The sequence below is a fragment of the Condylostylus longicornis genome, unplaced genomic scaffold (assembly GCF_029603195.1).
Source record: "Condylostylus longicornis isolate FDR11 unplaced genomic scaffold, ASM2960319v2 ptg000075l, whole genome shotgun sequence".
In the NCBI taxonomy this organism is placed as follows: domain Eukaryota; kingdom Metazoa; phylum Arthropoda; class Insecta; order Diptera; family Dolichopodidae; genus Condylostylus; species Condylostylus longicornis.
Window position 1 is genome coordinate 1,462,505 of NW_026578043.1, and position 12,306 is coordinate 1,474,810.

Here is a 12,306-nt window from a genome sequence, read left to right on the forward strand (position 1 = left end):
GTTTAAATTATCAATAATTTTTTAATTGAATATTATAATACATTAAAAATACATTATGTATTTTACAAAAAAAAAATAAAAAAACGTCTACATATGTATGTTTTCAAAAATATAAAATAAGCAATGTTTATATTTTTTTCATCTAATATACCTTAACTGTAAGAATTTCATTATTCAAACTACCCTCCCCAAGTATGGATATTTAAACTGGATTTCCGACATTGCATTTTTTACAATGCGACTCATTTTAGATTATTACAATTAATCTGATTTCAATAATGAAATAAGTAACTCATCTTCTGAAGTGGAATCTATTGTTATAGGAATTACAGTATTATCGTTAATACTAACGCAGGTTGAGTTATTTGTATTCGCCGTGTTAGATAGAGTTTTTATTGCGACAGTAGAAGTTGATGGTGTAGATCCAGAAGTGTATAACATTGTTGTGGAAGTCGGAGAGGGTGTAATTGAACATCATTTATCCCAAAGTCCCAACTCTTTCATTTTGGTTTGGAAATAACGTTCTAAAGAATTTGCACATCTGTTTTTGTAAGAATTTACATTAGGAGATTAATATGAAATTTTAGAAATCCTTTATACCTGTAGTATTCTGTATCTGGTGAGTTATATAATCTACAATTTGAAAATATTCTTGCCATATCAGCCATAAAAAGTCGTCTGGTTACGTAATATCTGTAAAAAAGAATTAGTAATCAATGTTCTCAAAGAAGTTGCTCTTAAAATTAGGATATTTTTCAAAAGTAGCAAGAATCGTAAATTTTAAAATATGTTCAATACATAATTTAAAGTAAAATTTAAATTATGTTCTTAAAAGTACAGAACTTTTGAAGAATATTCCATTAAGACGTTGATAGTTTTATGTTATATATATAAAAAAAGATGAACGAATAAACGTAATATATGTATGCACTTAATTAAATTTTACCCTTTTTTTAAACGATCTGTCATTGTTTTTAAATCCATAGGATATTTAATATGATCCTAAAGTATACACAAAAATTAAATAGAAATTTTTAAATATATATTAATATTCATACATAATAATCAGGAACCTCTGCGGCATTTACTGGTTTCAAAAAAGGCCATGCTGAAGCGTGCTGTTTAACTGATTGTAATATAGTTGTAAATTGTGCAGCTAATTTATCTGGATCAGCAGATTCTTCAGGACGAGAAGTTCTATGGGCACGTGCTTGTGGTCTCCAACCAATCTCTCTTAGACCTGGAATAGATTCAACTGGTATCGATCTTACACCTTCCTTAAAGCATTGTAATCCCGGTCGTATTTTTTGAACTTCCTGCTGACGTTGCGCTATTAACTCCTTAACTATTTCACGTTGCTTTCTAATTACCGAAATAAATTGTGTATAAACTAAACTTGGATGCAGCTCGCAGTGCATTAGTGTTGCACCCTCGTATTCTTTTATGTAGCCTGCATATACCGGTCGCGCTAATTTTATGTCTTTTGAGAAACCTTGTTTTTTAAAATAACCAATAGCAAATTCGTCAGCAAATGCTAAGAAATGTCTAATTCCTCGTTGAATACTGTAGTCTTTAAGATGATTCATTAGATGTGTTCCATACCCTTTCACTTGCTCACTCATTGTTACTGCACAGAATACTATTTCAGTAAAACCTTGAGATGCAAATGTCCGAAAGCAAATGCCACCAATAGGGCGGTTGTGTTTGATCAGGGCTAAAGTTTTATGTTTGCTAAAATGAAAAAATATTTATCAGTAAAAAATATCATAATTTGATTTTTTTGTTATGCTTACGCATCAAAAACAAGCTGACTTATATATTCTCTTGGCATTTCTGGAAGTTGGTGTGCAAAAACACTATGCAATCCTAATAACCATAACATGGATTGTTTAGTCACCGGTTTGGACAATGAATTTCCTACAACATGAAATTCTATCGCCCGTTGATTTTCTTCAGCTTTTACAATTTCATCTCTTGAAACATTAACAGGAAACAAAATTTCAGTCTTAGCAGCTAATTTAGAATCGTTCATCGATTTCATAGCTTGAAGTACAACTTCATCATTGATATCTTCTGTTTCAATTTCCTTTCTTGCCCGTTTATATGAATCTGGATTTTTTTTGTTTGCACAACCTGTTCCCATTCCTCCAGCTGCAGCTACGGCTTCTTGCTGACGTTTTCTTTGTTGCATAATATAAGAAATAGGTGGACGATATGAAGTATCCCATATTGGAGAGTTATCTCGCAATACTTCATGCTTCAAGTTTTCTAAAAATTTCGGCATTTGTGTCAAAACCGCGCGCTTTTCTACAGGAAATCGATCTCTTTCAGAAACACACTTTTTTAATAACTGTTGGGCTATATATTGATATACAGTTTTCAATAGCGTTCTTCCAAACACAAGCGCAGTTTCAAAATGCCGTAACGTGTTACAAAACGCAGGCACATGGCAAAAAACTAACCATCTTGTGTAATTTATTTTATACGTTGAAGCATCTTCATTAGTTAAATCAGTGCAACGGGCGCTTGGTGGTTCAAAATTCCAATGATTCAAAAAACTTAAAAATGTTTTAGCGGCATCGGTCATTACTAGTAACTCAGTCTGACTTAAATGATTATATCTAAATAAAAATTCAATTTTATACATCAAGTTTTTACATTGAGAGTGAATTAAATTTACTTGTAAAACACAAAATTCGTAACAGCTTTCGCAATCGATGGCTGTTCAAATGGTGGGTCTCCTAAGGGTCCTCTAATAACTGCTTGTTGTCTTGATATGATGCATTGCCTTAATAACTAAAATAAAATTTAATATTAAATGCGTTAAAAATAGTTTTTGGCAAATTACCCGAAATAAATATAGATAAACTTTTTTTGTGTCTTCATCTTCCACTCGTTGCATACTCATAAATAAATTTTCTGCATCAATTATAGCCCCCATTAATTCATTAAGCTGATCGTTACTCAGATCATTCAAGTGAGAGATATGTGATTCTAGTTAAAAAAAAAAATTTAAAATTTATTTACTTCATATTTTTAAATGATTTTTAACTATAAACCAAAGTTTCCAAAGTCATTATGTAATTGTTTGACAAAACAAATGGAGTATGTGCTTTAAAGAAGTCACAGCATGCCATTACATTTTTAAACTTATGCATCAAGCTAACATTATAAGAACCTTGACCAATAAAATGCAGAGAGTAATATGTATACACAAATATATTATGCATATGTTTTAAATTAAATGATAGCATATAGATACAAAATTCACTCAAATAAATCAAGCTCAAACTATATTAAAGAATTTTAATTATAGCTCAAGATTAAATTATGATTAAATTATGTGTAGCATTCGTTATGTTTGACTAACATTTTTGAAAAAAATCTAATACCTATTTCGCTAATATTTTTGGAAATTTTTCCATCAACTTATCGACCAAAAACGGAATAAGTCCGTGATTCACCCTTCTTGCATTCTAATATTTAACAAGACAGTTCATCTTCACGATATATTTATTTGCAAAGGAGTCAAGAATATTAATATTAGTTCAATTTTAAATGGTAATAGGTGATAGTTCAAAAAATGGAAACAGAATATGTAATTCACACATGCAAACATATATACGTCATAAAATATAATTTACTTGAATATTTTAATTTTTTTTCAATTAGAGAAGGGCGCAAAATACCATGATCTGGAATATTTATCTTAATTCAACATACCCAAAGGATGTTTACACTGCAAATTTCGACATTCTTCTGTGAATTCTGGACAATATCCATTTTCTACATCGCGGTGCCTATTCTCTTGCGGAGTTTTCCATCCACTGCAACGACAGTTTTCAACCTGACATGCAGAATACATTGATAGTTTTGCCATACGCTGTATCTTTGGTAAGTTGAATACCTATTAGAGATAACTTTTACATATATATACTGAATTTTATATCATAAAAACATTAAAATACATACTTTTTGCTTTCTCTGCTGAATTCGTTGCAGGCTGCTTTGTCGTGTATGTTCTGGAGGATTTGCATTGCTTCCGCTACTTGCGGAATCAACATCATTTTCTTCTTTAGCCATAATTGAATTTCTAGAGTTCTCACTCATTTGATAAATCACTATTGTATATAGAAAAATTGTGTAAATGTTTTTATGCGTTTAGCTATTAACAATATGAAGCCAAAAGAAAATCAGCTGATCTATGACGACAGTAAGTGAGTAAGTTTATACTGAACTATGTATATTCAGTTCAGATCATTGTAAGATATTTCGGTTATTTTAAACAAAAACTACCAATATCTAGTAATCAGTGCGATATTCTATTTTAAAAATAGTTTTTCAGTATATTTATTTCAATGCAAAATAATGTTGAAATAGATCATTTTACCAGAAAAATGTTAAGAGATAAGTGAAGTTCACTTGGTTCTCAATGTTTAAAGTTTTTGCAAGTTTTATAAAGTAAAATTTAGTGTTTGAAAAAATTTTAAAATCTTCAAGCTGTCAAAACATATGTTCTTTTTTATGCAAATTGATAAATCCGCAAAGAAGGGGATCAATATGCCGGTGAATTGGAAATATAATTGTCAAGTAAATGTGGTGAGAAATTCGTTGATTCGCATCGGTATTTCAACATTATTGTCATACTTAACATTTTTATCATGTCAATGTCAAGATTGAAACTTATGAATAAATAGTAGGATGCGATTTACCTCAGTCCAAATATACGACTTAATCGAAAGCATTGTTTGTATATACGAACAAATCTAAGATTTAAGCTGAATCTGATCTGATGAAAATCGATTAATCACCAAATTTTATTATAGATTTACTCTTAGATTTTGCCGTAAATATAAACGCTAACTTTTGTTGAAAACACAACAAGTGCGATTTTCCGCGGCGACATGCCGCAATTCATATAAAATACACATATTTAAATTAGGCTGCTCAAAATCAAACGAAATTACGGCGCGAATTTTACCGTCGAGGCTGATATAACCTAAATTCCTGGCGTTTTGTTTTATTTTGACAATATTTTTTTTGCAGTTGATTTTGTCGTTTCGCTGTTGTTCTAAGTTAGCATTGAAAATTATCAGCCGTTGCCGTTTACCGCTTTTGTTATGTTTCTACAATTATTCTTCACTTCATTTTTAGATTGACAATCCGACTAAAAAGATAAGGTTTAGGCAGGGATTTGGTATTTCTAATTCGTTGGGTTGTGCTACATAGGTTTTTGTGCATTGGCTGACAGAAATTTTTGTTCTGTCAATATTAGTTAATATGGAAAATAGTTTTCAATCAGCTTACGTAGATATCAATGGAGTACCTACTAATATATTAACATGGGGCCGCTGGCTGGAAGAATCTTTAGGAGATGCTGAAGAAATTATTATTTGCATTACTGGCAATCCCGGGTTGCCAGGGTTTTATACAGAATTTGGACATACGATACATAAAAATCTTGGACTTAAAACTCCAGTATGGATAATTGGTAATAATTATTCTTGATTTCCAATAATTTTAACATTGAAAATATATAAAACAATATTCAAAACATGCAGGACATGCTGGTCATGATGAACCGTCAAAAAAAAGCTTAAAACAAGTCCCAACTTTAAAACATAATGAACATTTATACGATTTATCTGGACAGATAGAACACAAATTAAGTTTTATTCAAAAATATGTACCGGAAAATAAAAAAATTTACTTGGTTGGTCATTCAATTGGGGCATGGATGGTTTTAGAATTAATGAAACATGACTCTATTAAACCTCGTATTAAAAAATGTTTTTTGTTATTCCCAACAATCGAAAGAATGGCAGATTCATATAACGGCAAAATTTTTCAACTTTTTAGTTTCCTTTCACCACTGTACATATATTTGTTGCATTTTATCTATTATATGCCAATTTTTGTTAGACTATTTATAATCAAAATATACTTTTGGTTATTTTCCATTCCTAAAATTTTTCTAAAACCAGCCATTAAATATTCTAAACCAACATCAATGGAAAAAGTAATATTTTTGGCAAAGGATGAAATGAAAGTTGTTCGTGAATTTGATGAATTGCATATTAAACGAAATAAGAAGCTATTGAAATTTTATTACGGCGCGACAGATGGTTGGGTCCCCGTAAAATATTTTAATGAAATAAAGGAAAAAATCGATGACCTGGATGCACAATTATGTCAGAAAGGAATTTCGCACTCCTTCGTGTTACAACATTCAGAAATGATGGGCAATATCTTAGCAGAATGGATCATACAAGATAAAAACTGAAATTTTCAGTTTGTATTGAAATAAATACTTTATTAAATTCATTATTAAATCAATTATTAATAGGAACAAGAAACATAAGATTGGGGATTGGGTCAAATGTAAAAATTTAATAAAAATCGTTTAATTCAATGTGAAATGGCGGTTTTTATTTTTTTTTAATGTTAAAAAATGTAAAATAACTACATAAGTATGTACATACGAATTTATCTTCATGTCAATTTGTTCCCATTGTTTCATAATAATTCAGTACAACTTCGGGAATTCTTTCCAGTAATTTTTGTCTTGACATATTTGCTAATTTTATAAAAATTTCCATAAAATGAATGACCATCTGTGTGTCAGAGTTTATTTCCTGTTTCATTCTGAAATTTAAAAGAATCTACATATATTTAATCCTTAAATTACCTCAATCTTGTTCATTTACCTTAAATTATAATCTACAAAGGAATTGATGTATTGACACATATAATCTAAGTATAGCTCCATTACGTTCGGGTTGAATTGTTTTAATACTGTTAATAAGCCAAACACTAGTGGGTTGCAATCAAGATGATCCTTAGAATTTTTGGCGACCAAACAATCAATAGTTTTAAAGTATTTGAATTTATGTATATGTGAAATAGTAAACAGAAACAATAAAAGAGAGACAAAATGCGAATTCTTTGTTATGACGAAAACTTGTTCTAACGGCTCATACAATCCAGTTAATAACAAATATGGATTAAGTTCCATTACAATAGGTTTATATTTATTAAAATTTTCCGAATTCTCACGTATTTCCAACATTAAAGCTCTGAAAAACATTTATTTATGCCAGATTTATTTCGAAATTTAAGAGAAATAATATGTTAAAAAAAACTTTAATCTTCAACATTTTATATTACTAGAACATCATTTCTGTAAAACAAGCTATCATTTTAAGTACTTTTATCGAATGTATTAAATAAAATTTATTTTGAGTAAATTTCAGTGAAGTTTTGAAGTTAAAGGTTCGAGTTATGAAGTTAAAATTAAAAGAGAAGAATCTTAAATCAATTGTATGAGATCATACTTAATAGGGTAATATTCTGTCATTTATATCTCACCTGTTGAAATTAGTTATAACAGATTCTAAGTTCTTAGCACTAAGTCTGCAACTTGTATTCAGCTCGAATGCTATATGCCTCCTTAATATTTGCATGTGACCAATATTTATAATCCAATCCAAAATTTTTGGCCACACTTTAATCCATCTTGTAGTATAGGTAATATAAAATTTATGGGGATTTTCGATGTACATTTTATTTTCCAACTCCCTTGTAAGATTATTTAACAGATCTAACCACATTTGATCTGATGTAACATTTTTATTAATTTTTTCAATATTTTGTTCTAAGTCACACGTAAACATGAGAGCAAATACTTTGTCTAATCCAACAAGACCTGATGGGGTTATTGCTTCTCTTATTTTTGTAAATATTTTAGCATCTAAAATTTCATTTTGGGTCTTCCTATCATACCAAATTCCTCTTAGATCTAAATAAATACTTTGGTTAGGATGAGTGTGTAAAATTAATTCGCGAGCCAATCTGCCTATAAAATTATTTGAAATGTCTCCAAGTGGTGTAGGGTGATTAGGTATAGGTATTGTACTGCTTTGGAAGGATGATTGCCAATCCTGTATTTTGTTCCGCAAGAATATATTACATTCCTTTTCAACATTGTAATTAATTATTCGTAATAACTACAAATATTTATTCAAAATACATTAAATTTAACGAAAAGTAAATTTAACCTCTTCTTGAAGAATTTTCAATCCTTTTATGTTCAAATAATCCTGTATATATTCAAATGACCTCATATATCCATCAATAACTTTTGTCAGGGCTTCTAGTTTACATTCCAAATCAACACTTTTAGTTTTTGGCGAAAATATTAAACCATTATGCAAAGCCTGTGATAGATTGACTACCAATTCTTTACGAATTCCATCTTCAAGCAATTGCTTGGGATCTAATTCGATTACGCCTATTAGGGTTTTTTTCATCATAAGGATCCCTTCTGTAAATACCGATATTGAATATGTCAGTTTTGAAACTTGAAAACGATCTTCAAGTTGAGCAAAATCTTTTAATTTATCTTTATCAAGGCGTGTTGGTAGTTCTTTTATAACGTCAGTTTGCAACTCAACAATTTTAGCTAATATTCCGAACATAGTTTCAGGTATAACTTGCACGACTTTTCTTAAGTAATTTGCTAAATCATTACTATAATATCTAGAAACTGAAACTAAATCTTCACTTTTCGCTTGATTTATTCGTAACAAAGGAATTTCCAAGGCTGTGGCTAATTTTAAAAATGTGGCTCGTAGTTTTATTACAATGTTAGGGCTTTTTTTAATGCTTTCCTGCATAATATAGGTATATGCTTTATCGATGATGCACCACGCATAACTCAAATCACTTATCAACTGTATGTCGATTAATACATCCTCTTTTAAGTTGATCAGCTGAACTAATTGATTTAAATAATTTTTTGTTTCATAAATATGTTGTTTCACTTGCATGTTGGAATGTAAATTATGAAATTTTTGCACGTCTTCCAAAGCTTGTATAGATTCGATAATAATGCGACCTGACATGTTTTGGTTTTCAATCGATACATGTGTTATTTCTTTAGAAACAACTTCAAACCTAAAATAAAATCTGTAAGAAAACAAAAATTTTCTTTATTAAAAAAGCTACCAACCAGTTTCTTAAACCAATATTTTCTTCAATTTTGCTTAGAATCTTTTGTTTTCCGGAAAATAGTTCGCTTAATTCAATTAATCTGCTTGAAGCTTCGGTCCGATAATCATTCCATCTTTTTTCTTTTTCCGACATTATTTCCTTCAAAATTTCTTTAACAATTAATTCTAATTGGCTTGTATTTAAAAGTAATTCAAATAGTTGAGAACTTTTAAAATTCGACTCTGCTAATATTTGATCTGAAATTTGTTTTTGTCTTTTACAACCACTAAATTCAAGTATCACAGGATTTGTGTGCAATAAGAACCACCTTAACGTTATGTTACAGTTTTTTATTAAATATATGATTTTTGTTATATGTTTTAATATATATTCTTCATTTAGAACTCCCTCTTGCAATAAATGTTCTGTCTGTGGAATTAATTTTTCAAGCTGCTCTTTATGACGGGCACATAAAATTTTTAACGAATTGTTTTCAAATATACCGTTGACTGCTTGTTTTGCACATCGGAACGAATCCCAAGCATCTATTAAATTAATTGTAATACCCATATAAATTGGTATAATCCAATTGTCGTAGAAAAATTTGTCTGTAATTTCTCTCATTTGAGATAACTGGTTATGTAAAGTTTTTGGTGAAAAATACAAGCAAATAAAAAGAATTCCAGCTTGATTAGACAAGGCAACGGATCGATGTTCCGAGTTTGGGTACAATGAAATCTGGTTATATATATCGTCAGATCTCAAGCGGGCAATTACCATGTCGACAAAAGTCTCATTAAATTGAAATCGACTACGAGGAACAATGTAATTTATTCAGTTAAATCAAGAAATCACAACCCTACCTGAAAAAGTTTTCTGGGTAGTTAGGTACGCGTTTCGCGTTTGGCAGTGATGAAAAACCAGTAGAACGTAATAACATACACACATCATCTATATTACTTCCCCCATGTGTTCTTGAAGCACTATAGCGTAAAAATGAAATCAAAAGCCTTTCTCGTACAACTCCAGGAATATGAAAATCAATTACTAAAAGAATAACACCAAATAAATAAAGCGCTTCACACTAAAAAAAAAAAAAAAAAAAAAAAGTAAGCATATTTGTACACAAATATATATACATCAATATATAATACAAGCAACTGTTTTCCTTCTGCGTCATGTAAAACTGATTCTATACTTTGCTGTATGAAATACCCATCATTAAGTTGATTAGCAAACTGATTCAAATTAAGAGCGTATTGATGAGTACTTTCAAATGCTAAATAAAAGCGACTCAATAACTCTAAATAATTTTCTTTGATTTCTAAATCCAATTCTTGTAAAACCTAAGTAACAAACATAAATATTGTAAATATATAAAAAAAAAAAATAAAAAAATTTACAGGATTGTTTTCTATTTTTTTATCTTGCACTTCTGATTTTTGAAGATAACTAAAGTCAAGAATTACATCACAGTATTTTTGTTGATCCGCTTTGGTTTCTAGTCTAAAACACTTATATATTTAATTATTTAGTAATATGTTTAATTAAACTATTACTTAAATATATCAGGAATATAATCCTTTAATCTTAAAGTTTCTGCAATTATAGAATTCCCCATTGCTACAATTCTTATTAAACTCTGACCGCAAGGATTATTCTCAGCCAAGAATTCTGTCATTTTTTATTGGAATTTATATAAAAGTTAATGCTAATTATGATTTGAGTCTATTAAAACTTGTAATAAATTTAATAAATTGAATTGAGTGTTAGCCGTAGCCCATGTTAAACATTGACACAACATGTAACTAATTATTTTATGCTAATGACAGATATGTCAGTATCGATATTGTGATATACATACTCAATTGGTTCGTTCAGATCAAGGTTCGAGATCTAGTACACTGGAAATTTCAATCTGCGTATGTACTGTACAGATTGAAATAATATTACTTAAAATCGTATTGAGTTTTGACATTGTGATTATAAATTAAAAAACGGCGTAAACATAACTTTTTTAATAAAATGAACAGTGATCAACGGTTTCAATGCTTTTTTTATTGCGACTTGTCATTTGATAATGGTCAAGATAGTAATTTTATCCGAAATAACTGACGTATAAGGCCTGGATTGGCAGAACAAAATATATTTTCTTCCAAAAATTGAAAAACAAATGAGTTCAAATTTTTAGATTCTGTTTGAATCATTTGACGTCAAAAATGGTTTTCACGCTAAAATATTTATTATTTTTATGGTGAGTAAGAAAAGTGTGCACTATTTTGTATAATAAGACAAAAATTTTAATTCGGTAGAAAATTGTAAGTGTAATAATATTAAAACCATTTCAGTCAGTCAGATAAGATCAGCCTTATCAAGAATTCCGTTCGTAGCTTTAAAATTTGTAAAATTATAAATGTTATATTGTTGTTTCTGAATTGCTAAGATTCTGATCCGGATATTCGTAATAGATTAATCATAAATTACGTTCGTAATAAAAATAAATGACAAAAGTCTACGAAAGAAATAATCACATATAACAGACAATTTAAAAAGAATGGCCGTTTTAAATTTTTTTTTAGGTTTTTTGTTTTTTTGATTTTGAGATCCTTTAATACAATTACCATTAAAGAGAATCGAATTTATATTTGCTAAAAAACTTTTTTTCCACTCTTAAAATGTATTCAAAAACTAAAAAAGAACTCTGCTTTTAAAAAATATCATTTTGTATGAAAGTTGTTTATTGTGTTCGCCAGATTTTATCGTTGATTAAATCGGAAATTTAGTATGATGTGTAACTGAGACGAAATATTTTTTACACAATAATCGACTTACAACTTTATGTAAGCAAAATTTTCGGTTTCCTCTTATATTCCGAAGGACTGATATTTGATAATTGACATTAAAATCAATTCGTGAATAAATATAACATACCTCAATAAAATAAGTATGTAACTTCAATTATAACAAAAAATATAAAACCAAATAATTCTCTTCCCACTCTAAAATTACATTATCTGAAATATAACAGTTACTCAGTTTCCTCTCTTGCTAAGTAAAATAGGACGATAGACAATCAGGCAGGGCCTATGTTAAATTAATTTGATATTCATTATTCATGGTAGCTGCGATTATGTTAGATTTCAACGAATGTTGGCTTAAGTTGACCTTTATATCGCAGTAATATAGCTTAAATAGAATTTAAATCGATCAGGTTTTTCTATCAAAAAACTTAAAAAAACACATTAATTTATATGATAAAATAGATCTTGATAGTAAAACTAAATTGTTGTTTTTTGAATCAAGCTTATTTTTAAG

The 12,306-nt window shown here is 29.1% G+C and overlaps 3 protein-coding genes across 4 annotated transcripts; 1 reads left to right on the forward strand and 2 right to left on the reverse strand.

Moving 5' to 3' along the window:
• Positions 1 to 403: 403 nt before the first annotated feature.
• Positions 404 to 4,173, reverse strand: LOC129612632 (histone acetyltransferase KAT2A). The gene is made up of 9 exons (XM_055526334.1): positions 3,973 to 4,173; positions 3,724 to 3,907; positions 2,849 to 2,994; positions 2,681 to 2,796; positions 1,794 to 2,621; positions 1,059 to 1,731; positions 947 to 1,002; positions 601 to 693; positions 404 to 541 (listed from the first exon to the last, which is right to left on the reverse strand). The coding sequence occupies exons 1-9, from the start codon at positions 4,108 to 4,110 to the stop codon at positions 475 to 477; spliced, it is 2,301 nt and encodes a 766-aa protein (XP_055382309.1). The 5' UTR covers positions 4,111 to 4,173; the 3' UTR covers positions 404 to 474.
• A 928-nt stretch (positions 4,174 to 5,101) lies between these two features.
• LOC129612643 (lipid droplet-associated hydrolase) lies at positions 5,102 to 6,419 on the forward strand. The gene is made up of 2 exons (XM_055526348.1): positions 5,102 to 5,491; positions 5,562 to 6,419. The coding sequence occupies exons 1-2, from the start codon at positions 5,281 to 5,283 to the stop codon at positions 6,281 to 6,283; spliced, it is 933 nt and encodes a 310-aa protein (XP_055382323.1). The 5' UTR covers positions 5,102 to 5,280; the 3' UTR covers positions 6,284 to 6,419.
• LOC129612631 (WASH complex subunit homolog 5) lies at positions 6,345 to 10,787 on the reverse strand. Of its 2 annotated transcripts, XM_055526332.1 has the most exons (9): positions 10,551 to 10,787; positions 10,395 to 10,497; positions 10,146 to 10,337; positions 9,855 to 10,075; positions 9,011 to 9,802; positions 8,058 to 8,955; positions 7,369 to 8,006; positions 6,708 to 7,076; positions 6,345 to 6,645 (listed from the first exon to the last, which is right to left on the reverse strand). In XM_055526332.1, the coding sequence occupies exons 1-9, from the start codon at positions 10,670 to 10,672 to the stop codon at positions 6,498 to 6,500; spliced, it is 3,483 nt and encodes a 1,160-aa protein (XP_055382307.1). In that variant the 5' UTR covers positions 10,673 to 10,787; the 3' UTR covers positions 6,345 to 6,497. The 2 variants fall into 2 exon arrangements, with proteins under 2 accessions (XP_055382307.1, XP_055382308.1); XM_055526333.1 differs by lacking the exons at positions 10,395 to 10,497; positions 10,551 to 10,787 and having other exon boundaries at positions 9,855 to 10,038; positions 10,131 to 10,258.
• Positions 10,788 to 12,306: the final 1,519 nt, after the last annotated feature.

Excerpts from the sequence above, each read along its gene's own strand:
- LOC129612643 (XM_055526348.1), top strand. The coding sequence starts at position 5,281 with ATGGAAAATAGTTTTCAATCAGCTTACGTAGATATCAATGGAGTACCT. Across the intron at positions 5,492-5,561 it reads AACTCCAGTATGGATAATTG|GACATGCTGGTCATGATGAA; the intron begins GTAATAATTATT and ends CAAAACATGCAG.
- LOC129612631 (XM_055526332.1), bottom strand. The coding sequence starts at position 10,672 with ATGACAGAATTCTTGGCTGAGAATAATCCTTGCGGTCAGAGTTTAATA. Across the intron at positions 9,803-9,854 it reads TACCCAGAAAACTTTTTCAG|TCGATTTCAATTTAATGAGA; the intron begins GTAGGGTTGTGA and ends TGTTCCTCGTAG. Across the intron at positions 6,646-6,707 it reads TTTGTAGATTATAATTTAAG|AATGAAACAGGAAATAAACT; the intron begins GTAAATGAACAA and ends TTTAAATTTCAG.
- LOC129612632 (XM_055526334.1), bottom strand. The coding sequence starts at position 4,110 with ATGAGTGAGAACTCTAGAAATTCAATTATGGCTAAAGAAGAAAATGAT. Across the intron at positions 3,908-3,972 it reads TTCAGCAGAGAAAGCAAAAA|GTATTCAACTTACCAAAGAT; the intron begins GTATGTATTTTA and ends TATCTCTAATAG. Across the intron at positions 1,003-1,058 it reads CAGAGGTTCCTGATTATTAT|GATCATATTAAATATCCTAT; the intron begins GTATGAATATTA and ends TGTATACTTTAG.